The sequence below is a fragment of the Procambarus clarkii genome, chromosome 47 (genome assembly GCF_040958095.1).
Source record: "Procambarus clarkii isolate CNS0578487 chromosome 47, FALCON_Pclarkii_2.0, whole genome shotgun sequence".
NCBI lineage: Eukaryota > Metazoa > Arthropoda > Malacostraca > Decapoda > Cambaridae > Procambarus > Procambarus clarkii.
Window position 1 is genome coordinate 27321474 of NC_091196.1, and position 26373 is coordinate 27347846.

The following is a 26373-nucleotide window of genomic DNA, read 5'->3' on the forward strand; positions in this document are numbered from 1 at the left end:
TGGGATATATTTCTTGATAAACTGCTATCAAAACATAAATAGTTGGATAATACTGTACTTATGTTTTAAGTCAAGTCAATTTTTATTTTTTGTTTTGTCGTGCAGGATGGTGCTGAACAAGTTGTTAGGCTTTCAAGGATCTATTCACATCAGCTCGGTGAACTTAATGACCTGCATGTCATCGCTCACCATCATTGCTCGAGCACGGCCCCAGTTCCTTGGCAAAATTATCAATGCCCTGGAAATTCTGCATGGTTAGTTTCCATTAAAATTGTTTCATTTATTTTGAGATTATTTGGACACTGTAAGATGGTGAAAGTATTTAAACTAAAGTTATGATTTACAGTACGTTTGATATACGTACAGTAGACCTCTGATTGTATTGCACAGTTATTGAATGCATTCTGTTTAGCAAAAAAATTAAAACCATAATAATATTGTCTAGTAGGATTATTAAAACCATTAAAACATTGTATGGAATAAACATTTATTCAATGTGATCAAATGTAGTAATAATTAATGTTTTTTCTCTTGCACGACAATAAATCATATTTTCAAAACCAACCTTATTAGTAGGATAATAAAAATTACTTCAGTGTACATTTGACATTCAAGTTTTTCAGGCCAACCTTCTTTGTGAATTTGTAAACTTAGGATTTTGTACGTAGATTTATAATTTAACCTTACTGTTTCATTAACCAAATTACTGTATTTACGTATTTTCTTTTACATATGTTCTTGTGGGGGAAAGCCTTGGAGGCTCCCTGAAACTAGATTGCTAGTATATCTTCCCAATACTTAGCCACATCAGTCATAGACATTTTATTGATCTACTGGAGAGCCAGAACTTGGCTCCTCGAGAGGTACAGGGAGTAGAGGAGTGTTACAATCGCTCCTCACCAAGAAAGCACCCAGAAAACAGATGAAACAATACAAAACAGCTGCTTGGTTCATGGAAATAAACCACTGAAACGGCTAACATCACAAAAGAATTGCTTAAAACAAAATTATTCATATGAAACTGGGTACAAAACTACCCCAGATTATGTGGCATGTGCCAAGCTGATGGCGAGGTTGTCACCCCCAGATCCCACTTTGTCTTGATTTTGGTTTGTGAGGGTTCACTGCTCACCTTCCCTAGCCTGCCAGTTATTAAAGTTTCTGCTTCTTCAATAAGATGAGTGCTGGCCATCCTTAGGATTGCCTTGTTGCTAGCATATATTTCCTAGTTTTGGGGTTTGCTTCTCAAGCGTGTTTTCAAGCTACACTGGCCCCTGCATGACCAAAGTTGCTTTCTCTGGTGTGTTAGGAGTTTGTCCCTGAGGTGCTAGGTCGCTGAGGTGGTGAGCCTCTCCCTAAGGTAGCGCACAAGTCTTTGACTACTATTCAAAACCTTCTAGTTGGGGGGGTATAATCCTTTTCTGAGGGGGAGCCATATTATAAAGAATATTCATAAAGAAATGCAAAGTACCAATAGCGCGAGCACTCAGCGTAATAGGGAGAAAGAGCCTGGATACAGGGGAGATACCAGGTGCACTTAAATCTGCAGATATAGCTCCTCTGCACAAGGGGGGGGTAGTAAAGCCTTGACAAAAAATTATAGACCAGTTGCACTAACATCACACATAATAAAAGTGTTTGAAAGAGTGATTAGGATTCAAATTTCTAGTTTTATGGAAAATAATGAGCTACACAATCCAGGACAACATGGATTTAGAGCGGGAAGATCCTTCTGTCACAGTTTCTCAACCACTCAAAAATCACAGTTACTCAAAATCACAGAAGCTCTAGAAGAAAAGCAAAATGCAGTTGTTGTATACAAAGACTTTGCAAACACATTTGCAGACTTTGGATCACATTTGTCAAACGTAAAGGCGTTCGACAAATGTGATCATGGAGTGATAGCACACAAAATGAGGTCAATGGGAATAACTGGTAAAGTAGGACGCTGGATACTCAATTTCCTGTCGAACAGAATAAAGAGTAACGGTCAATCAAATAAAATTTAGTCCAAGCGCAGTTAAAAGCTCTGTACCTCAAGGTACAGTCCTTGTACCGCTACTGTTCCTTATTCTCATATCAGATATAGATAAAAATACAAGTCACAGCTTCGTGTCATCCTTTGCAGATGACACAAAAATCAGCATGAAAATTACCTCTGCTGAAGACATTGAAAAATTACAAGCAGATATCAACAAAGTTTTTGATTGGGCAGCAGAAAATAACATGATGTTTAACAGTGATAAATTTCAGGTACAAGTACTCAGGTACGTCAAAAATGAGGATCTTTAACATAATACAGGGTACAAAACACAATCGAATCTGCCCATAGTAGGAAAACAGCATGTCAAGGATTTGGGAATAATGATGTCCAATGATCTAACGTTTAGGGAGCATAACCAAGGAAATATTGTGCAGCCGGGAAAATGATAGGATGGATTACGAGAACTTTCAAATCCAGGGATCCCATCACAATGGTTATACTCTTCAAGTCACTTGTGTTGTCCCGTCTCGAGTACTGCTCAGTACTCACTTCCCCCTTTAGAGCAGGAGAGATTGCTGAAATAGAGGGAATACAGAGGACATATATGGCACGCATAAATGAGATAAAACACCTAAATTATTGGGATCGTCTCAAAGCTCTCCAAATGTACTCTCTAGAAAGGAGACGAGAGAGATACCAAATAATATACACATGGAAAATACTGGAGGGCCAGGTCCCAAATCTACACAGTAAAATAACAACATACTGGAGTGAACGATATGGAAGAAAATGCTGGATTGAAGCAGTGAAGAGCAGAGGTGCCATAGGCACAATCAGAGAACACTGTATAAACATCAGAGGTCCACGGTTGTTCAACACCCTCCCAGCGAGCATAAGAAATTTTGACGGAACAACCGTGGACATCTTCAAGAGAAAACTGGACTGTTTTCTAAGAGAAGTTCCGGATCAGCCGGGCTGTGGTGAATATGTGGGCCTGTGGGCCGCTCCAAGCAACAGCCTGGTGGACCAAACTCTCCCAAGTCGAGCCTGGCCTCGGGCCGGGCTTGGGGAGTAGAAGAACTCCCAGAACCCCATCAAGCAGGAGCCCCTATGGCTTCCTGGACCTATCCAGCTGATATGGATACCCTAACTATTTTGCATCAGTCATTGTGGGTGGAGTTCTAGGCCTACCAGGGACCACGAGCCAGAACCTGGCCCCCCTCACAGAGGCCCGAGGAGCAATGGCTCATAGAAATGCATGTGATTTGAAGCATTCTATATCTGCCATCGACCGGGACAGGCACCCAGAAAGGTAAGCGCCAAAAAACAAACCCTTTTCTGGTTAAAACAACGAAAATCACCAATGAGTGGACAGAACTCCCCAAAAGAAAAACGACCAAACAAGCACGATGTCACCAGAGCCACGCTGCATGTCTGCGCAGCTCCCACCGTCCCCCGGGAGGGGGTAGGGGGAGCCCCAGACCCCCATGCCGGGGATCCACCCTTCAGTTCCTTGGCTGATGGGATCGTGCACAGTCATGTGGCTCCAGCTCCGGTCTTCTTCAGTGCTGTCATTGTTTTCAGTGCTGCTCTTACGGTGGTCGTGCGAGCTGAGAGTATTATTCTCGGGTACTCGGGCTGCATGTACTTAAGTCACCTTCCCTGAGTGCCCTGTAAGTACTGCCCTAGGGGCTTGGGGTTCTCCTCCACAAGTCACCTTGGGTCTACCTCTGTTGGCCTTTCGCTGCTTGGTGTTTTGCCGCCCCGAGTGTGTGGGGGTTCTTCCCCCTTTATTTACCATGGGGTAGGTGGTAGTTATTACACTGGTGGGGTGCTGTGTAGCTAGTTGTCACTTTGAACAGTGGCTGGCTCTGTTCTTTTCGGGTACTTTATCATCTTGCAAGGTTTTTCTTTTCTATTTGTTTTTGTCTGGTGGGGGTCTGCCTTGTATTTCCCTTCCCCTTATATTAGGGTCATTTGTGTGGTGGCACCCCCTGCTTCGCCCTCGTGAGTGGACATGTCCCGTAAGTTCAGTTTTTTGCAGTTTGCTTGGTAGTTTGGGACGCTGGTTAGCAGTACCCTGCCTGGGATAACCCTTAGCAGACCAGCCTAGGGGTCCTGGGAAACCCCACAGGGGCACTCAGGTCTGATGGAGGAGACCCCTGCGTCCCCTCTCGCTCTGTGCGAGTTTGAGGGTTGCTCTGTTCCCTTGTTTCAGGGCGACACTCATTGTTTTTGCCTCCGTCATGCTGCTTGTTAGGTCTGTGACACATTCGACCCCGAGTCCTGCGAACTTTGTTCCTTGTTTGTGACACAATTCACCCAATCTGCAGATGATATTCTTCGGGTGCAGGCAGTACGTGCATTGCAGGATAGGTATAGGTTATTGCAACACGCTCGGCTTGCTGCCTCCCTGGACGCCCCGAGGCTTCCCCGCTTTACTTATAGGGACTCGGACTTGGGGGTGTTGGTCGCTTCGGCCTTGGTTCCGTTTGCGCCCCCTTGTTCTTCCCCTTTGGTGGTTCATTCAGTCCCCCTCCCCTGCTTCTGGCCCCAAAGCGTCTGAGGGCTTCGGGGTCGGGGCAGGATTTAGAGGTCTCTGAGACTCGAGCAGTTTCGGGGGTTGCCCCGTCCAGGGTGGCTACGGGGGCATTCGAGTCGGTTCCTCCTGCCCTTGCTCCGGGGTCTGACCAGTTGGCTCCTTCTCTTCCGGAGCTTTTGGCTGCCCCGGATTTTTCTTCTGAGACTGGGGTTGGGGAGGAGCTGACTTGGGGGCTTTGGACCCCGCCTGGATTCTCAGGTCTTCTGAGCAGGGCTTACTGTTGCAAGGGGTGGGGTTTTCTTTTTCCCCTCTGCGTACGATTTGGACTTGGGTTCAGTTCCATGTCCCTGTGGATTCTTCGGTTCCGTCTTTTCGGAGGTTTTCGGCTTACTGCATCTCTCCGCCTAAGGTGCAGTCGGCTATTGCGGCTTACCTCCTGCATGACCCGGCGTATGCCTCCATAATGGATCCTTCTTTGTTCAGGTTTGGATCGTCATGTCCTTACTGGGTGCGTTATGAGGTTCCGGGGTCGTCCTGGTTTGCAGACTGCCCCTTGTTTTCGTTGGATGCTTGGGACTCATTCTGTCGGACCCCGCACGATTGAGTGGCATGAGGCGGTGACAGTGGTCCAGGTTTACCTGGGGGGGTGATTTTGGGCATCTTAATGAGTGTGTCTTCACTCCTGCCCTTTTGCGGGATGTTGGTGCGGTACAGCTGCATGTGCAGGTTCCTTCCCTGTCGGCTGCACTTGTGGCTGAGGACTTGCGTGCTCGTGGCTTTCTGGCTTCAGTCCTGCGTTTCTTTTCTCTCCTGGAGCTGTCTTTGGATTGGCGTGTGGAGGATGTGGAGACGCTTTGGGCTGTTCCTGGGTCTGGCACCTTGGTCTCGGCTGCTCGGGTGTCGTCTGCCATGTTGAAGCTGTTTGCGCCGATCCTGCGGGAGGCGTTGCTGCGGTTTTTCTCTGCTTATTTTGCGTGTCGACAGGCGGTCCTTGCTTCCTCTTTGGAATTCGCTTGGGCCCTGGTTCTTAGGTTGTCTTCTCCGTTTTGTCCTCTTCTTAATTATTTTAAGGCTTTTGTGGTTGAGCGTTATATTCAGGCGGCTTTTTCCACTTGTCGCCCTATGTCTGAGTTGTTGGGGGTCCGGGGGAACCGGGGGTTCCTTCCCAGTGGGGTCGTGCATGAGCTTGCGGTTCTGTTCGTCAGGGTAGGCCACAGGTGTCGGGTTCGGCGCCGATGCCGCCTGCGGTTCCTTCTGTGCTTGGTCGGCGCGGTGTTCCCTCTGCATGCAGGTCGGGTTCTCGTAAGGGGCAGCGGCCCTTTCGTGGTTCGCACCATTGACAGGGTGGTGGGGGGGGGTTGCTCTGTTCGCTTGCGCCTGGTCTCACGATTTGTGGGCATTCGGGGCATTTCTCGCGGCTTGCGGTGGGATTGGGTGGCTGCTGCTCCTCCTTCAGGGGGTTTGGGGCTGACGGGGCAGGCTTCCTCTCCTGCGCTCAGTCGGGTCATCTTGGAGTGGGTGCGCTTGGGCATAGTCGAAACGACGTCGTCCCTCAGGTGGGTTTCCCGCCTGTTTCCAGTTCCGAAACAGGACTGTGCGGGCTTGCGGTTCATTTTGGACTAGTCCCGTCTGAACCCTTGGGATTTTTGTCCCTCGTTTCGGATGCCCACTCTGTCTCAGGTCCCGCTTTTGTTGGAGCCGGGTGCTTGGATGGTATCCCTGGACCTCAAGGATGCATATTGGCACGTCCATATTCGTCTGGGGTTCCGGGACTGGCTCGGTTTTGTTGTGGGGCGTCAGTGCTACTGCTTTCGTTGTCTCCCTTTCGGGTTGAATCTGGCACCTTGCATGTTCACACCCCTTACCTGGGTCGTGGTGGCCCGTCTGTGTCTGTTACGGGTGCGGGTGTTGGCTTACCTCAACGACTGGCTGGTTTGGGCTCCCAGTTGGTCCACGTGTCTGCTCGTCAGGGATTTGGTGCTTTCCCAGCTCGCCGGGTTCAAGTTCCTGGTGAACTGACGGAAGTCCCGTCTGGTTCCCTCCCAGGTTCGGACCTGGCTGGGTCTTGTGTGGGACTCGCGGACCACATCCTTGTCTCTTCCTCCAGCGTCTCTACTTCAGCTGCGGTCTCACCTGTACCTGTTTCTGGGAGGCTCCCGGGTCACCCGGCGGTTGCTCAAGGGTCTATGCAGGAGCCTGAACTTCGCGATGTTGGTCTACCCGCTGGGTCGGGTTTGGCTTCGTCGGCTGTTCTGGTTCCTTCGGGGACGTTCCTTCCGCCTCTCTCGCAATCGCTGGGTTCGCCCCCTGGGGGCTTTGTGTCAGTTGCTGCGTCGCCGGCTTCCTCTTCAGGTTTTTCGGGGTTCGGTGCCTTGGTGCCTTCCCGAGCCCTTGCTCGATGTGTTCACGGATGCATCGTCTCTCGGCTGGGGCTTTGTGGCCAGTGCTCACCAGGCCGGCCAGGGGCGGTGGGGTTCGTCCTTCCGTCAGGTCCACAGCACGGTGTGGAAGTTCGCGGCGGTGTTGTTTGCGTTTTAGAGGGTTCGGGTTGCCCGCGCATCGACGATCTGGCTCCATTTGGACTGCTCCCCAGTGGTTCACTGCTTGAACCGAGTGGGTTCGATGAGGTCCTTGGCTCTTTGGGGTTGGTCGCTTTGGGTGACTCGTCTGCTGAGTTCTCGGGGTTTGGCTCTCCTGGCGGTTCATGTCCGGGGGTGTCCAATGTCCTGATTGACAGCCTGTCCAGATTCGTTCCCCTGTCCACGGAAGAGGCGGTCGATGCCGACTTCAGTTGGCTCTGCCGGATGTTCGGACGCCCGGAGGTGGACCTCTTCATGTCAGCGTGGTCAAGGCATCTTCCGGTTTACGTGCCGCCCTTCCCTGACTGCGAGGCTGTCGGGATCGACGCCTTTTGGCAGGACTGGTCGAGGTGGGGGTTCCTGTATCTCTTTCCCCCGGTTCAGTTGTTACTCCAGGTCCTGGCTCGCTTGGAGACTTACCAGGGGCGAGTAGTCCTCTTGGCCCCATGGTGGCCGGCCCAGCCTTGGTTTCAGGCCTGCTTGCCCGGTGTCCGAACCCGGAGGTTTTTCCGCGGCTCCGCCTCTTTCAGGAGATCGGCCTGGTCCGGCACGAGACTGGTTCGCTCTTCTCCATGAGTCTTCATGTTTGGTGTTTTTGACTCGTGTTTATCACCATCTCTATGGTGATCAGGTGGCTTCCTCATTGGTTTCCCACCTGCGGGCTTCCTCTCGTCGGCAGTACGAAGTTTCCTGGCGGTCCTTCCGGTTCTTTTTTGTCCCTTCGTTGTTGCTCTTCGCTTTCAGTTCGGGTGGTGTTGTCCTTTCTTGGTTATTCCAGGACTGCCATCTTATGCCTAATACTGTCACCTCGTATCTGGCGGTGCTGGCGGAGCCGCTGCAGCTTGCTTTTGGTATCGATGTTACTTCTGTGCTGTTTCGCAAGCTGTCTCGTGCGGTGTTTCACCTCCAGCCTGCTCATGCGCAGTCTAAGCCGTCCTGGTCTTTGGACAGAGTGTTCTCCTATCTTCTTCTCAGTTTGTTGTGGTCTCTTTGGTTCAGGATTACTTTGCTAAGGTTCTTTTTCTGTTGGCATTGGCCTCTGGGGGTTGTGTTGCGGAGCTTCATGCTCTGCTCAGGCGCAGAGGTTTTTGCTCCTTTGGTTGTGGTCATAGGTATATTCGTCTGCAGCCGTCTCCCTCTTTTCTGGTGAAGAATGAGAGAGACTGCTGCTTTCCAGAGAGGTCCTTGGGTTGTTGATGCTTGGTTTGTCAGGCCGGGGGTTCACCATTTGTTGTCCGGTTACGGCCCTCCGCCGTTATCTGCGCGCCACGGCTTCTGTGTCTAGGGATGCGCTTTGGGTTGATCCGGTTTCCCTTCTTCCCTGTTCGCGGGTTTGGGTCTCTCAGGTCATCCGCAAGGTTATTAAATCCAGCCAGCCTGGATCTGGATATCCCGGTGCCCATGACGTTCGTAAGTTTGCTGCTCTTGCTGCCGTCTTTGGCAGTATGTCTTGGGCTGACATTCGGGCACGGGGTTTTTGGCATTCGAACAGGGTCCTGGCTGCATGCTACCTTGTGAACGTTCCTGGGCCCAGTCGGGCCTGTGTTGCTTTGGGTTGGCGGTTGCAGCCCGTTGTCTCGACTTCAAGTTGAGCAGTGGAGCTCCGACCGCCTCCCGGGTAAGTCCCTTTTTTCTTTTGTAGTCTTTGGTGAAGTAGCTCTGGGGAGCCATAAGGGCTTCCCCCAGAAAACCAGCGTTGAATGTAATGAAACGCCATTTTCTGGGTGAGTCTCAGAGGCTCCCTGGCAACCCTCCCTCCCTCCGGTCGGCGGTTTTTCGCAGTTTTTGGTATCCAGCCTCAGAACTTGGGCGGGGATCGCCAGGTCGAGGGTCCCCCCCTTCCCCCTTCCGGGGAGGGGGGGGGAGCTGTGCAGACATGCAGCGTGGCTCGTGTGACGTCATGCTTGTTTGCTCATTTTTCTTTTGGGGAGTTCTGTCCACTCGTTTGATGATTTTCGTTGTTAACCAGAATAGGGGTTTGTTTTGTGGCGCTTACCTTTCTGGGTGCCTGTCCCAGTCGATGGTAGATATAGAATGCTTCAAATCACATGTGCATTTCTATGGACCATTGCTTCCCATGCCTCTTTGAGGGGGCCAGGCTCTGGCTCGTGGTCCCTAGTAGGCTAGAACTCCACCTACATCGACTGATGTAAAATAGTTAAAGTATCCATATCAGCCATGGATAGCTCCGGAGAGCCTCTGGGACTCACCCAGAAAATGGCGTTTCATTACATTCAACACTGGTTTTTTCCCCTAGTTCAGTTGATACTCTGGGTGCTGTCACGGCTGGAGACATACTGGTGGAAGTATGGTAATCCATATAGCCCTTTGGGGGCTGGCTCAGCCCTGGTTTCAGGCTCTTCTGCACCTGTTTCTGGCTCTTCTACCTCCTGTGTCCATACCTGTGTATGGACACAGGTATTATGCAGCTCTGTAGAAAATTTGATAAACTGGTGATAAACTTAAAAAATGGTGATAAACTTAACTGGTTCAACCTTCTCCACTCTACGTGTCTGGAGTTTCTAACGCAAATTATCACCATTTGTATGGTGCAAAGGTGACTGATTTGTTGGTGTTCCACTTGCGTCTTTCACCACAGCTACAGTATGACATGTGCTCTTTTCACCTCTCTCTCTCTTCATTTTCTTCTGTGTCAGATCCAGTGATTCTTTTCTGTTTTGCCCTGGTTGTTGATTGGAACCTCATGCTTAATAACCTTTTGTGTGGCTATGGCGGAACCGCCTTCATTGGCGTTACGTGTCAATACTTCCTTGGGGGCATTTTGCATGCTGTCTCACCTCCGGCCAGCTCGTGCTTGCCCTGAGCCTTCTTGTGTCTAGATTGAGTGTTGGAGTGTCATTCTTCCACCTAGTTCACAGATGCCCCTTAGATTCAGGATGTTTTTCTTAAGGTATTGTTTTCATTCGCTCTCACCTTTGGTTGTCGGCTTGGGGAATTTTATGCTCTCCTTAAAAGTCATGGGTTCTGTTCTTTTGGCCCTGGTTGATGGTTTCTTTGCTTGTATCTTTTCTGGTGATGAATGACTGTTGGCTTTTGGAGGGGTCTCTTGGTAATTGATGCTTGGTTTGTCTGGCTGAGTGTGCATCATATGTTGTATTTGGTAGTGGTTGTTCGGCACTACCTGTGTGCCACCAGTTTTGGTTTGGTAGATGTGCTGTTTGTTGATCTGGTGTCGTTAGTTATCTGTTCTAGGGCACATTTGCCCCAGGTTGTCTCCCGTGTCATTAAAGCTAGCAAGCATGCATTCTACCCTCAGGCCCACGACGTTCGTAAGTTTGTCTTTGGCCGCTGTTTTTGCTAATATGCCATTCTAGCTTGGTGGTTTTGGAAATCTAATGGGGGGTTTGGGTGACTAGGTATTTGATCAGTGTTCCAGGTCCCATTAGGGCTTGTGTTGCACTGGGCCAGGTTTCCCAATTTGGTGTTTCTTCTTTGATTTGTAGCTGCTGTATTTACTTGGTAAATCCCTTTTTTCATTCTTTTCTGTTGTTAGTTTGAGGGATTCACCAAGGGGCCCCCATAGAAAACCAGCATTGAATGTAATGAACTATCCCCCCCCCCCCCCCATTGTCCCTAACAGTTGTGTCGGTTTGTAGCCCACTAGCAGTGTACTGAATGTGGGATACAGAATGCTGGCTTGGCTGCCTTTTGGCAGCTTGGCACATGCATACTGGGGTAGTTGTTTCATATCAAATTTTGTATGGACCATTTAGTGGTATCTGTTGGCTGCTCCTGTGTTTTGTTGTCATGAAACAGTTTTTTATTTCATCTGCTTTTTATTTCGTCTGGTATTTTGGGTGCTTTCAAGGTGAGGGTGATCATAACAATTCCCTGCTCACTGTGCCTCTTCACTGCAGCCCAGGTTCTGGCTCTGGTCCTTGGTAGGCCAATGAGACCTCTGTAACTGATGTGGCTACGTATTAGGAAGCTTTGTTGGCATCATAGCTTCAGGGAGCCACTGATGCTTACCAGAAAGGGGTATTTCATTATATTTAAAAAAAAATTTTTTTTACTAATAGTGACAAATAAGATATGAAAAAATCCACTTTTTTTTCTCTTCAGCCAATCTCCCACCAACACTAACGAAGTCACAAGTGAACAGTGTCAGAAAGCATTTGAAGATCCAGATGCTGAACTTACTGAAGCACCCAGCCTCCTATGACTATCATGAAAATATTACCACAGTTCTTAATGATCTGGGAATTACAGCTTCTGAGGTAAATTCTTTTAATATAGAAACGATTGATGTGCACAGTACATTTCAAGGTCTCTCTCTTTTATGTACACTTTTATTGCAAGGGAGTGTTCTGTCTTGAGTCATTCTGATTCGAATGTGCTATGACAAAACTTGTCTCTCTTGATCATGAGTCACTGGCATAGAATTGATGGCAGCCAAATATATAATAAATGTACAATAGCATTGATGAAGGTATGGGTATGGATAGGTTTATAATGTACAGTTCATTATAGTGTAGTAGATCACAAGAAGATAAACCAAATGGAGTTACTGCTAACAACACATAAATCTGGGGCTCCATTCCAGAGGTTATCTGACTCCACCAGAAAAGTCAGTAAGAAGAGGTGCCATCCTTAATGAAACAGTAATGAGCACAGAGAGTTGAATAATTTTATATTGTAATAAGAGATAGCACTTTACATGCACATACCAGTCCCAAGTGCATAGTGGGTCCTTGTGAGATACTCTCTGCTTGTAATACTATGCTTAAGTATGTATGAGTAATAATGGTGTGACATAAATAGGAAAAATAAGAACTAGAGAAAGGAAAATGGACAATCTGAAAATGCAGATACACTTAGAAAGAATAGTGCAGAAGTTGATATAGTAAATCATAAGATATAGGCGAGTATAGTGTGATGGTTTGGGAATGTTGGATGACTGGATTACAGTAGAATAGTAAGGAGTTTGTATTCAAGTGAACTTGAGGTTAAGAGAAGAGAAAAACCAGAGAGAAGTTGGATAGGCATGTTATGTAAGGAAGTAAGGATTAAGTATGAACAAGGATGGGTGGCACTTGGTTTGTAAGGAGGGAAGAGAAGAGAACTATCAAGAGAAAGCACCAAGATAGACTTTATAGCACCAGAAAGGGATCAGGATAAAGATTTGGGATGGGACGGGGGAAGAATTGTGCCCTACCACTTGGACGGTCGGGGATTGACCGCTGACCTGCATGAAGCGAGACCGTCCCTCTACCGTTCACTCCAAGTGGTTGGGCACTTGGGCTGGGAGTAAAAAATTTAGGGAGTGAATGTGCTGTGTTTGTATTGTATTTGACCATTGATGAGTTTCATACACCTAGTCTTATGAAGCAGTAATGTGTTAGGGCAGATGATTGTTGGAATGTGGATCTATTTGTTTACCTGTGATGCTGTATAGTGAGGAAGGTGTAATTAATGAATGAGTATTATTTCATTAGTGCCTATAGTAAAAGCTATTTAAATTTTATTCCTCCCATATTTCTCTGGCTAATACCTTCCTGTCCCATTAAAGTAGGAAACAGAGTAATGTTAATGTGTGTTAATTGGCACCACCAAAGTAAGTAAATTAAAATATATATATATATATATATATATGTCGTACCTAGTAGCCAGAACACACTTCTCAGCCTACTATGCAAGGCCCGATTTGCCTAATAAGCCAAGTTTTCCTGAATTAATATATTTTCTCAAATTTTTTTCTTATGAAATGATAGAGCTACCCATTTCATTATGTATGAGGTCAATTTTTTTTTATTGGAGTTAAAATTAACGTAGATATATGACCGAACCTAACCAACCCTACCTAACCTAACCTATTTTTATAGGTTAGGTTAGGTTAGGTAGCCGAGAAAGTTAGGTTAGGTTAGGTCGTCGAAAAAACATTAATTCATGAAAACTTGGCTTATTAGGCAAATCGGGCCTTGCATAGTTGGCTGAGAAGTGCGTTCTGGCTACTAGGTACGACATATATATATATATATATATATATATATATATATGCGAACAAGCCTGAATGGTCCCCAGGACAATATGCAACTGAAAACTCACACCCCAGAAGTGACTTGAACCCATACTCCCAGAAGCAACGCAACTGGTATGTACAAGACACCTTAATCCACTTGACCATCACGACCGGACAATAATGAGGTGATAGCCGAGGCTATTTGAACCACCCCACCGCCGGCACTCGGATAGTAATCTTGGGCATAGCATTTTACCAAATCACCTGATTCTTTGGGGCACACGTGAGGAACACAAATGCGAACAAGCCTGAATGGTCCCCAGGACAATATCAAGACGTGATGGTCAAGTGGATTAAGGTGTCTTGTACATACCAGTTGCGTTGCTTCTGGGAGTATGGGTTCGAGTCACTTCTGGGGTGTGAGTTTTCAGTTGCATATTGTCCTGGGGACCATTCAGGCTTGTTCGCATTTGTGTTCCTCACGTGTGCCCCAAAGAATGAGGTGATTTGGTAAAATGCTATGCCCAAGATTACTATCCGAGTGCCGGCGGTGGGGTGGTTCAAATAGCCTCGGCTATCACCTCATTATTGTCCGGTCGTGATGGTCAAGTGGATTAAGGTGTCTTGTACATACCAGTTGCGTTGCTTCTGGGAGTATGGGTTCGAGTCACTTCTGGGGTGTGAGTTTTCAGTTGCATATTGTCCTGGGGACCATTCAGGCTTGTTCGCATTTGTGTTCCTCACGTGTGCCCCAAAGAATGAGGTGATTTGGTAAAATGCTATGCCCAAGATTACTATCCGAGTGCCGGCGGTGGGGTGGTTCAAATAGCCTCGGCTATCACCTCATTATTGTCCGGTCGTGATGGTCAAGTGGATTAAGGTGTCTTGTACATACCAGTTGCGTTGCTTCTGGGAGTATGGGTTCGAGTCACTTCTGGGGTGAGTTTTCAGTTATATATATATATATATATATATATATATATATATATATATATATATATATATATATATATATATATATATATATATATATATATATATATATATAAATATAATATATATATATAATATATAATATATATATAATATATAATATATATATAATATATAATATATATATATATATATATATATATATATATATATATATATATATAATATACATATATATATATAAATAAATAAATAATATGAGGGAAGGGAGTACCACCTCTGGCTGGAAGAAGGGGGACCCATAGCCTCGGAGGAAACCACACATAACGCATTGGAGGGAATGTGTATTCCCTCCAATACAGTTTCTGTGTGCTTTTCTCCTACCACCCCCTTCCCTTTTTTTTTTTTCCTTTATTGTGTATTTAAAGGTTACAAAACATACAAGACAAATGCCTAAAGGTTATGGATCTCTTGAAGCTCCTCCGCTTCTGGACAGGAACCGAGGACGCAGCAAGCATTTCCCCTCTGGATCGCCACACTGAGACGCTGAAATAAAAAACTGGAAGCCCTTGGGTCTCTGGTGACGTCAATGAGCTTGGACCCCAATTCCTTGAGAAATCCCAAGGCACTCTTGCCCCAGGGGCCATGCGTCTCAGACGCTATGGGAACAAAGAGGTATTGACCTTCCAGTCGCCTGTACTTGAGTGATTTTGCTGTTTCCCTGTGGTTGGCCGCCCCACCTGCTTGATCAGCTCCGAAGTGTACATAGGTGTCAGCCAGGGTGGATACACATGTGTAGTCCCACACCAACTGTCTACCCTCCTTCCATGAGTATATGGTGATGCCATCAGGGCGAAGTGCTGGGAAATCCGGGTTTTGGACCCCTAGGATGCGAGGTTCTCTCTCCGCTGGGCACCCAGCTGAGACGAGGCTTCTCTTGATGATGTCATTGACCTCGTTGTGTCTTGCATGCCAGCCCTTTGTGCTTCCGCAATGCAACCCATGCAGTCCGTATTGGTCTGCTTCCACCCTGTTGCAAATACACTTGTATTCAGTGTGAATTGGGGCACCAAGGCGGAGGGCCACTGCTACACGAAGGGATTCTGGATCTAGGCGCGTGCCCATTGCAGACATGGGTACTGCCAGGAGGAAGTCTCCTGCATGGGGGGCACGAACTGCTCTGAGGCGGGCTTTCTCCTTGTCTGATGTTGCTACGCTTAGCATGGCATCAGCTACTTTTTCCACTAGAGGGTGGTCCCAGCCGGACTGTTTGTGTTGTTTTGTTGGCTCTATAATGGTTTCTGGGGCTGCAAGAACATTCCACTGATTTGAACATTCAGTGAAAGCAGGATCGTGTATTCCTGCTGAATCTCTCAGGGTTGCAGGTAAAATATCTCTGACGAGGTCGTGCGATGCATGAGAGGAGGAAAGGAAGGCTGGTAGAGCAATTTGGGAGGCTGTGCGGACACCAAGGCCGCCGAGTCTTACAGGAAGGGTTGCTTGCTCCCACTGAGAGTCGTCCAATGGCAGGTTCAGGACTTTCACCAGCATGGACCTCAGAAGGGTGTCATACACATTTAACTTAGGGCTGCTGTAGGATGGAGAACATCTCAGAAAGTAGGTCAACTTAGGGAGAGACAGGCATCTTGTAAGGAGAAAGAGAGCATCATGGGCATCAATCTTGTCAATCCTGTCCTGCATTCTCTTTAGGTCAGTGATTTTTGCAGCCAGGACCTCCTCGATTGCTCGTGGGCCAATGGGGGCACCCAGGAGAGTGCAGTCCGGTGGCTCGACAACGAGAATGTCTGGAAGAGCATTTTGTATTTGCCCAGTGATGTCTGGGTTGCGGGAGATTATTTCACATTTGGATGCATTGAGAATGAGGCCTAAGGCTGCTCCCTGCTCCTGGATTTTCCTTATATCCCCCAAAATGGTTTCCGGAGTTCCAGCTAGAGTGCCATCATCCAGGTACCAGATGTTTAGCTCGCTTGTCAGACTATCAGTGACCTCTTTGATAGCTAGGCAGAAAAGGAGGGGGGCTAAGGGGTCACCTTGTTGGACACCTTTACAGGAGTTTATTTCATGCTCCCCAAAAAGAAGCTTAGAGTCCCCACTGTAGCACGATCGGATGAATGGGTAAAGGAGACGGAAATGGTTGTGTACAGCCCTGAGGACAGCGTCTCGTCTGACTTGATTGAAGGCATTTTTGAAGTCAAGCTTTACTAGTGCCTTCTGGTCCGGGAGATCAACAATGTAAGCCCGCGCTGCATGTGCTGCAGCTTCACAACCTAGGGGAATCCCAAACCCGAGCTGATGAGGTTTCAGCAAGGTGGCTGCTTCCTGGCTGATAGATCTCACTGCAGCCTTAGCTACAAGGCGTCGGAGGGTGTTGCCAACGGCAATGGGCCTGATACCCCTATCCTTCTTCTTTAGAGCACAGAGTGCTGCTCCATAAAAGACAGGCCTGATGTCCTCAGGGATGCCGCCAGCCAAACACATGTTGGAGAATCTGGTAAGTTCCACTAGAAGGTCCTTTGCAGCATCTCCAAGTACCGGGTTCAGCATTTGTTTGATGTGCTGGGGTCTTAGGCCTGTAAAGCCCCCTGCTGAACCTGTTGGGAAAGACATGGCTGCTTTGTACACCTCAGATTCTCGAACAGTCAAGGGTTCTATGCCAGCATTGTTTTCCTGGGGATCCCTGCTGCTGTCGGGGGCTCTGGGTGGGTGTTTGTCTTGAAGAGCCTCTGCTGTCGTGGCGTTCCTCTATATATATATATATATATATATATATATATATATATATATATATATATATATATATTATATATATATATATATATATATTATATATATATATATATATATATTATATATATATATATATATATATATATATATATATTATATATATATATATATATATATATATATATATATATATATATATATATATATTATATATATATATTGTTGGGGTTTCCACCTCTCTATTATTCTCTACCCTTACTCTGGGGTAAGCAATAGTTATGCTCAAGGTAACTCACCGTAGCCCTGCGGGTCTTCCCTCGATCCTCACGGCGCCACTGCACGCCAGGAGAGTCTCCCAGTCAATCTTAACGGCCTCTTATTAAGAAAGAGTGAGAACACGACTCGTTCACCTCGACTGTCGTGTGCCCTCCCCAACAATAGGGCTCTACGGTAAACCACAAGGTCGCCAATTGGTGTTTAAGGTGGCCAATAACACCATCAGTGGACTGGTGTATTCAGTGGTAGCCTTGGCAAGGTCACACTCAAAGATCAGGAATCAGGCAGGTACTTATTGTTATCACTCTATGTTTAGCAGTATAATATAACCACAAGATCAATGGAGGGAATGATAAAAACACTAAGATAGTTTTGTATTTTACTTAAAATGTATGAAAGATGTCACAAGGCCACACAATAATCTATAAATCAACTGATCCTGACTCGGCCGGTAATTCCCACGGATATTATGCGATCACTAGAGGGCAACACTCTCCCCTCCTCATCAAGTGTCAAGAACAGCTGATTGCAATGGCCTCTCCGCGCGAACTTGGCTTGTTTTCTAGATTCACGCGCGCTGTTTCTTTAAAATTTCCAATATTACTAGAAACTCGCACACTCGATATTGGCACAAATAAACCGTATTACTCAGTTACACTATACTCAGGCTCAAACAGTCTTTTCTACAATCAATGCTATAATGATTCACTGTAATGGCTTCACATTGTTATTTATCCAACAATATATTATGAAATATTAACACTGGAGTTTTCAGTACTTTCTCTCGTGGGCGATAACGCAATAATTCACTGTACTCACAAATGATTATTCACTGAATGAACATAGACATATATATGGTATATAAATCAATCATCAATACATGGAAAATAATTAGTTTCTGGGCACATAGCCTAACCTCCAAATACTGGCATAATATTACATATAATTTACCACTATATGTTCATATCAAAATCTATAGAAAGATATACACAACACAGTAAATTTATCACTGGTTCCTGGTGCCTGTACACACCAATAATCAACATGAATATTACAAGTACTCTTGATAGTACTGTCTAGCACACTGGTGCTTCACCGTGACATAGGTGAGACTTGCTCACGACATATAAAATCTTCAGGCTAGATAATATAGCCGAATAATATAGCTAACTAAAGGGGAATGGGGAGGGAACTAGAACCACCTACTTCACCCTATCCTCCGATGAAAGTCGAGATGTAGCTCCTGGTCCTCGTGTCGGGAACGCCCTCACACTACACGTCGTCGTGTCCTACCAGAGCCTCTCGTCGTCCCACCGTTTAGCGCGTCGTCTCCGTGCCTCCTCACTGCAGGTCCGTCCTCCTCCTTGACTTCTTGAAGGTTGGAGTCGGTCTCCTGGCCGTCGTCTTCTCCCAGCAACGGCTGTCGCCTACGTCTCAGCTACAGTCGTCCGGTTTCCCCAAATAGTCCTCTCTTCCTCAGCTACCCAGTGGCTCTGTCAGCCACTACGCTGTCACGAACTGGTGAATTGCCACAGACGTCAACATACGTCACTGCACGGCTTCACTGCTACTGGCACAGTACCTGACTGGAGCACTTGTTGCTCAAATAACCGTCAATTCCCTCTTCTGGTTCAACACATGAACTAGGGAAGACTTCTCAGAGTACTGGCGGACTTCAGGTGACGCGTAAATCTACGGTAGTGGGAAACAGCTGTCCGACAGACAGGACCACTCGTCGCACGTCCGACCTCTATGACGTGTCGTGTATGACTGCTGGCGCCAGAGTGGCGCGCGGCCCGGACCCCCCTTCCATCGTGACGTCACTTTCACTATGGGAGGTTTTCATTGGCTCCCGGTGCCACACTGCTGTCGGTGACCAATCCGGTGCCACTGACGTCACACGGTTTTGGCGGGAGATCAGAGAGGCCAGCGCCATCTTGGCTCCCTAAAGGGCCTAAACCACAGGCCATAATATTACTATTTCACAAATTTCTCGGCTCTCCGAGAACACTTCACTCTCTCCCATATATCAAATTGTAGCCTGCAACGTAGAGAACGCTTGGGAAAAGCAGACATGACTCTTACTGCAGGCGTGGGAGAATTATAAAAGGGGGGGAACTCCGTCACATACCCCTCCCCTTAAAATAAGAGTCATGTCTCGTTAGTGTATGCGAGATAGGGCGTCCGCTACTACGTCTTCCTTCCCTTTGATGTGCTTGACCTTTATCCTTGTCAGACTCTCAGCGCGGGTGAGACTGGTGCCGTTCGCCCTGGACCACTTACTTTCCTCCTCCGGGAGTTCTCGTTTCCTCGGTACACACAGACCCGTCTTCCGCTGGGTTTCTCGGGTATCCGTTCCGTCCTGCTTGGCGGCTCTACCTTCCACAGTGAAGAAAGGTCTCAGGCGGTCTGCGCGACACACCTGTTTCTTTCGGGGTCCATCCGGCTTCCCAATCTCGTACAACACTGGACCCAACCGTCGCAGCACTCGGTACGGTCTCTTGAACCGCGTCTTGGTCGCTCTACCTTTACCTGGCAGCACAACCATTACTTGTGATCCGGCCTGAAAATCCCTCTGCGCAGCTCTCCTGTCGTACCACTCCGACATCTTACGTTGCGCCTTCTTCAGGAGTTTCCTAGCCAGTTTCTTCGCTCTAGTGAGACGTTCTTTGAACTTCTGGACATATTTATTCACCGTTCCCACGGTTGCTCCTGGCGTCCATCGTTCCTTCATCATGAATAACATGGCATATATAATATATATAAATGGAAAGTAAGCCTTCTCAGGACCCACACGTCCTCCTTCGGCCTTACTAACCAATTCGGGGAACTCCTCCTGCTGTAACTCCCCGAGACGAGTGCGGTTTACCCCTGGAGAACTGGTGAGTGTCACCTGCAACTCACCATTCGGGCTACTCTCGCCCTCCACTCGTTCTCTGGGTCCTACGTAGAGGTGATCTGTTCCCAGGCTGTCAGTCGACTCCTCAGCCCCATCAGATCCACAACCTCCTTGCTCTTCGCATTGTCTCGGTGTCACAGTACAAACTGGGATCGCCACCGGTGCGATTCCCTTCTCGTCCCCACAGGCGTTCAAATCTTCGCCTGCCTCCTCGTGTTGTTCTGGGCACTCTTCGCCTTTCACGAGATGCGGGAGGACGTATCCTCCACATGCGTCATTCCCCAAGATGACCTGCGCCTCCATCTCGGGCATTGATGTACAGACTCCCACCTCTAGGGTCTGGCAGCCATAATCGGAACTTAAAGTTACCTGGTGTAGGGGCATCCTCACTGGGCCTCCCACAGTGGTCACACTAGCCACCCCCACACTGGTACTTTCGTAACCCTCGGGGAACAGGGTTTCACTTACCAGGGTAAAGTCAGCCCCGGTGTCTCTTAGCATCTTCACGGGGATGGGGTCTGCGACCCCCATCCTTACGGTTCCTTGACACATGAATGGGTGAACTTTCTTCTCCCCATTCAGCACGGGTTCATCCCGCACTCCCTCGGCCCTCTGGTCCTCGAACATCACTAAAGCAACGTGTCCCCGCTGCTTAGGGCGTCTGCATTCCCGCGCGACGTGTCCGGGTATTCCGCAGTTGTAGCAGCGGCCCCTCGGCGGAGACCATCCGCCACCGCTCGTCTTAGCACTGCCTCCAGAGACCGTCACACCCTGTGTCTTTCCCGCCTCACTTGTCGTTTCTTTCCCTGCAGTAACAGTTCCCGAGCTCTCAGCTTGGTTCTCCCCTATCGGCTCTACAACACCTTTTGATCCTCGGGTGTTCCAACTTGAGAAATGGGACTTGGGAGAACTCGTTCCTGTCCTCCATCCATCCGTCCTTCTATAACTCCGATCGTTTCCGACGTATGCGGGTGGTCGGTTCTGTCCCTCTCGGCGTGGGCGTAGGGCTTCTTCTAGCATGTCGGCCCGGTCGGCTGCGGCCCTCAGGTCCTTTATGTCCGCCTCCTTCACCCTCATCCTGATCTCAGGAGGGAGCACGGACATAAACTTTTCCATGACCATTAGTTCCTTGATTTCTTCGGCCGACCCCGCTTCTTCAGAATCCATCCACTTAACCCTTAAAGTGCGCATCACTTCATATGAAGTGTAAATCGTTTTACCAGTCAACTGCGCTTAACTTCATATGAAGTGTATGGGTACCGCGCACGATTTGAATGGCCCGCGGTGTAGCTGGGGGTCCCATACGCTGCCCAGGGGCTCTAGTAAACAGCGGCCATTTTGAAAAAAAATCCAGCTCACGCTCCGATGGCATGGGAGGCCTCAGTTTAGCGAGAGTCACCATGGCGAGCGCACGGTCAAACGCCTCACGAGCACGCATCACTCAGTCCCTCACCCCAGAGCAAATAGCCCACGAATTATTCTCTGAAGGTGAAGAAAGTGTGTTTGACGATTCAGACAACGATGAGGATTATACACAGTTGTCGGGAGATAGTAGCAGCAGCAGTGAAAGTGAGAATGACCGCCATGCCATGGCGAGGCCTATACGCTCTCCCATGCCTCCTCGCCCATTTTCTACCCCAATTCTACCACGACCTCACAGTTCCTGTGGATATTTTCTGTTTGAGGGTGACGAGTCAGAGGGAGGTGACTCCTTTTCTGGGTTTAGTGACTCAGATCAAAGTTTTATTGAGCCTGTGGCTGGTACCAGTGGTGTAACTGGGCGAGAAATTGTCGCGTCAGCAGCATCTCGCCCAGCCAAGCGCCACCGCATAGCACCAAATGAGGGACCAAGACCCTCGTGTTCACGTGCACCCACCTCACGTGCACGTAGCCGCCGTGCTTCTCGCAGACGGTATTCAGCTCCTGGTCGCCGGTATGCATCGCTTCCTCGCCGTCTTTCCTCTGCATCTCGCAGGACGCCTGGTGTACTTGAGTGGAGTGATGGTGACGATTTTATTCCTAATATTCCTCACTTTGACGATAAAGATGTAGGGATTACAAACCTTTTCCCTAATCAAGGTGAGGACATGGCTGAGATGGAATATTTTACAGCATTCTATGATGAACCACTCATGGAATACATTGTACACCAAACGAACCTGCATGCTGCTTACCTGATTGAGAGGGAAATCACAGAATTTTCACGACTGCAGCGTTGGAAAAATACCACAGTGGCGGAAATGTATGTGTTTTTGGCACTCTGTTGATGAAGCACTGTCACAAACATGCAATAAATGACTATTGGAGCAAGGACAAGACAATACCAACACCTTTATTCGGGAAATATATGTCACGAGACAGGTTTCAGATACTCCTCAGGTGTCTACATTTTGGAAGTGTTCAGGACCGAACACCTGATGATAGACTGTGGCGAGTGAGGCACTACATGAACGATGTTATTGGAAAATTCAGAGATTTTTACGTACCAGCACAGAAGCTGGTGGTTGATGAATCTCTCATACTTTTCAAGGGACGTGTTCCATTCAAACAGTACATTCCCTCAAAACGAAACCGATTTGGCCTGAAATTTTTTTGTTCTTTGTGATTGTGAGACAGGATACGTGTTACACATGATTCTGTACTCGGCTAGTGATGTAGACATTCCCGGTAACGACGAACATGGATTCTCGGGGAGTGTAGTGAAGACCATCATGGCTCCGTGGATGAACAAGGGACACATTTTATACACAGATAATTACTATACAAGTCCCTTGCTAGCTCGGTTCTTGCTAGAAAATAGAACCGGATTGGTTGGTACAGTAAAGCCACAACGAAGGGAAATGCCTGTGTTTGACAACGACATTGCAGTTGGTGAGTGTCAGAGAAGGAAAAGTGATAACATTCTGTCAGTTCGGTGGAAAGACAAAAGAGAGGTGAACTTGTTGACAACAATTCATGATGGAACAATGGTGAACAGTGGGAAAGTGAGCCATAAAACAAACGCACCACTATATAAGCCAGACTGTGTTTTAGACTATAATATCAACATGCGGTTGATTGATAAATCAGACATGATGATTGGCACTGCAGAGTGTGTGCGGAAGACATGTAGGTGGACGAAAAAAGTGTTCTTCCATCTTGTGGACATGAGCATGCTGAACTGTTTCAACATGTACCTTGTGAGAACTGGACGTAAGCCCACTTTCCGTGACTTTGTATTTGATGCTGCAATACAGTTATTAGGAAAGTTTGCAAAAGATGTCCCAGGTATTCAGCGGCCCATCATAAACCCACTGTTGCAGCATGCTGGTACTCCACGCCTCGCTCACACTGAAGGCTTCCTAGCACACAAACTTAAGTATTTGCCACCTGGTGTGAAGCGTGCAATAGCCCAACGTGATTGTTTGGTGTGTAAAACAACGACACGTAGAGACAAGAAACGGAAGCTTGTGCAAACATGGTGTGAAACGTGTGGTATCCCATTATGTGCTGTCGACTGCTTCAATGACTACCACAGTCTAGAAATCTTCTAAGTGTGCTTCAAAGTGTGTATAGCGTGTGCGAGTGTGTAAATATGTAAACATATAAGCAGAACATATAATATAATAGACTGTAATGACATATTATATTGCCGTAATTGAAAACATTTGTGTGCGCCTGTGTATACTCAAATATGCAACAATTATTGATACAAAATATGTTCAAACAGTATTTGAAACACAATTAGTGAAAAAAAATTAGATAAAATGCGCTTAGACATTGTAAATAAATAGCGCGAAAATATATTTGTGGCAACTCTGGCTGTTTGAGGAACGCGCGCAACATCTCCCGGGCGTGTACTGCATGAGCGACCATGCAGATTGTGACGTCATCGCAGAGCTTCTCGGCTCTATTGCAACAAAAGTAAGTACAATAGAATTTTTTTTTTATTTTTCCCGTGATCAGTGAACAGAACTTAACAGATTAGCAAAAAAAAAAAATTTTTTTTTTTTTCAAAATGACATGCGCCTGTGTGGATAGCAGGATATTAGACCCCGAGCATGTTAAGGGTTAAGGAACTTTCTTTCCATGTCCCTCGCCGTCTCCGCATACGATTTTCCTGGTGACCGGGTACATTCTCTAAACCTCTTCCGGTAACACTCCGGCGTGAGTTTAAAGGAACGGAGCACAGCTCGTTTTACCGCATCGTAGTTAGTGCATTCTTGGAAGTCGAGCATAGTGAAGGCTTGGCGAGCTTCCCCTGTGAGCCTCCCTTGGACCAACTCCGCCCACTCCGCCCTCGGCCACCTCTTCATAGCAGCAACTCTCTCAAAGTGATCGAAGAAACTTTCGGCTTCACTAGGCACAAAGACCGGCAGGTCTCGTTCCCTCACTCGTCGGTCTTCCTGTGGCGGGGCAGGGGCACCTAGTCCCAGTTCAGCTCGCTTCAGCTCCACCTCCTGGTTGGCTTCTATTTCCATTTGTCTCAGCCTAACTTCTTGCTCTCGTTCTTCCCGTCGCAGCTGTGCTTCTCGCTCCTCACGCTGCATCTGTGCTTCTCGCTCCTCACGCTTCGTCTGTGCTTCTCGCTCTTGTTCTTCCCGGCGCAGCTGTGCTTCTCGCTCTTGTTCTTCCCGGCGCCGCTGTGCTTCTCGTTCCTCACGCTGCATCTGTGCTTCTCGCTCTTGCTCTTCTTTGCGCTGTTGTGCTTCTCGCTCTTCTTTGCGCTGTTGTGCTTCTTCTCTCCTCAGCTGCGCTTCTGCTTCTCGCTCTTCCTTGCGCTGCTGTGCCTCTTCTCTCCTCAGCTGCGCTTCTGCTTCTCGCTCTTCCTTACGCTGCTGTGCTTCCAGCTGCAACTTCATTATTTCCAGCTTTATGCTGTGCCTGCTGCCGCTGGATCCCCTGCTGCTTCCACCAATACTCAGGTGCTCACCCTCACTGGCAGGTGTTTGGGGCCGTTCCTCCCCCAAAGCTTCGTCTCGAGCCTTTAGCTGAGCCATTATCTCTAGTCTTCTTTCACCAACTCTGGCAGATTTCAGCTTTATTCCAAAATGATCCGCTATAGCCTGTAACTGTGCCTTGGTGCACTCTTCCAGCACCTGTTCGTCTCTAGAGTCAATAAACCTCGCTACTTTATCATCCTCCATCTTGTGCTACGAGTGATAACCTTCACCTGATCTCTAACACCACTGCCAAGTACCACTGCAACCTTTACTCCGATCTATATCCTGGCAAGGTCGCCAATGTTGGGGTTTCCACCTCTCTATTATTCTCTACCCTTACTCTGGGGTAAGCAATAGTTATGCTCAAGGTAACTCACCGTAGCCCTGCGGGTCTTCCCTCGATCCTCACGGCGCCACTGCACGCCAGGAGAGTCTCCCAGTCAATCTTAACGGCCTCTTATTAAGAAAGAGTGAGAACACGACTCGTTCACCTCGACTGTCGTGTGCCCTCCCCAACAATAGGGCTCTACGGTAAACCACAAGGTCGCCAATTGGTGTTTAAGGTGGCCAATAACACCATCAGTGGACTGGTGTATTCAGTGGTAGCCTTGGCAAGGTCACACTCAAAGATCAGGAATCAGGCAGGTACTTATTGTTATCACTCTATGTTTAGCAGTATAATATAACCACAAGATCAATGGAGGGAATGATAAAAACACTAAGATAGTTTTGTATTTTACTTAAAATGTATGAAAGATGTCACAAGGCCACACAATAATCTATAAATCAACTGATCCTGACTCGGCCGGTAATTCCCACGGATATTATGCGATCACTAGAGGGCAACACTCTCCCCTCCTCATCAAGTGTCAAGAACAGCTGATTGCAATGGCCTCTCCGCGCGAACTTGGCTTGTTTTCTAGATTCACGCGCGCTGTTTCTTTAAAATTTCCAATATTACTAGAAACTCGCACACTCGATATTGGCACAAATAAACCGTATTACTCAGTTACACTATACTCAGGCTCAAACAGTCTTTTCTACAATCAATGCTATAATGATTCACTGTAATGGCTTCACATTGTTATTTATCCAACAATATATTATGAAATATTAACACTGGAGTTTTCAGTACTTTCTCTCGTGGGCGATAACGCAATAATTCACTGTACTCACAAATGATTATTCACTGAATGAACATAGACATATATATGGTATATAAATCAATCATCAATACATGGAAAATAATTAGTTTCTGGGCACATAGCCTAACCTCCAAATACTGGCATAATATTACATATAATTTACCACTATATGTTCATATCAAAATCTATAGAAAGATATACACAACACAGTAAATTTATCACTGGTTCCTGGTGCCTGTACACACCAATAATCAACATGAATATTACAAGTACTCTTGATAGTACTGTCTAGCACGCTGGTGCTTCACCGTGACATAGGTGAGACTTGCTCACGACATATAAAATCTTCAGGCTAGATAATATAG

General features: G+C 47.3%; 1 protein-coding gene across 1 annotated transcript in view; it reads left to right on the plus strand.

The window, feature by feature from the left end:
- Window positions 1–26373, plus strand: part of Sym (symplekin scaffold protein) — a 106830-nt gene that overhangs the window by 42991 nt on the left and 37466 nt on the right. Inside the window, exons 5-6 of the mRNA XM_045749978.2 lie at window positions 106–254; window positions 11189–11343. Coding sequence (XP_045605934.1) covers window positions 106–254; window positions 11189–11343 — 304 coding nt within the window. The remainder of the gene's footprint in view (window positions 1–105; window positions 255–11188; window positions 11344–26373) is intronic.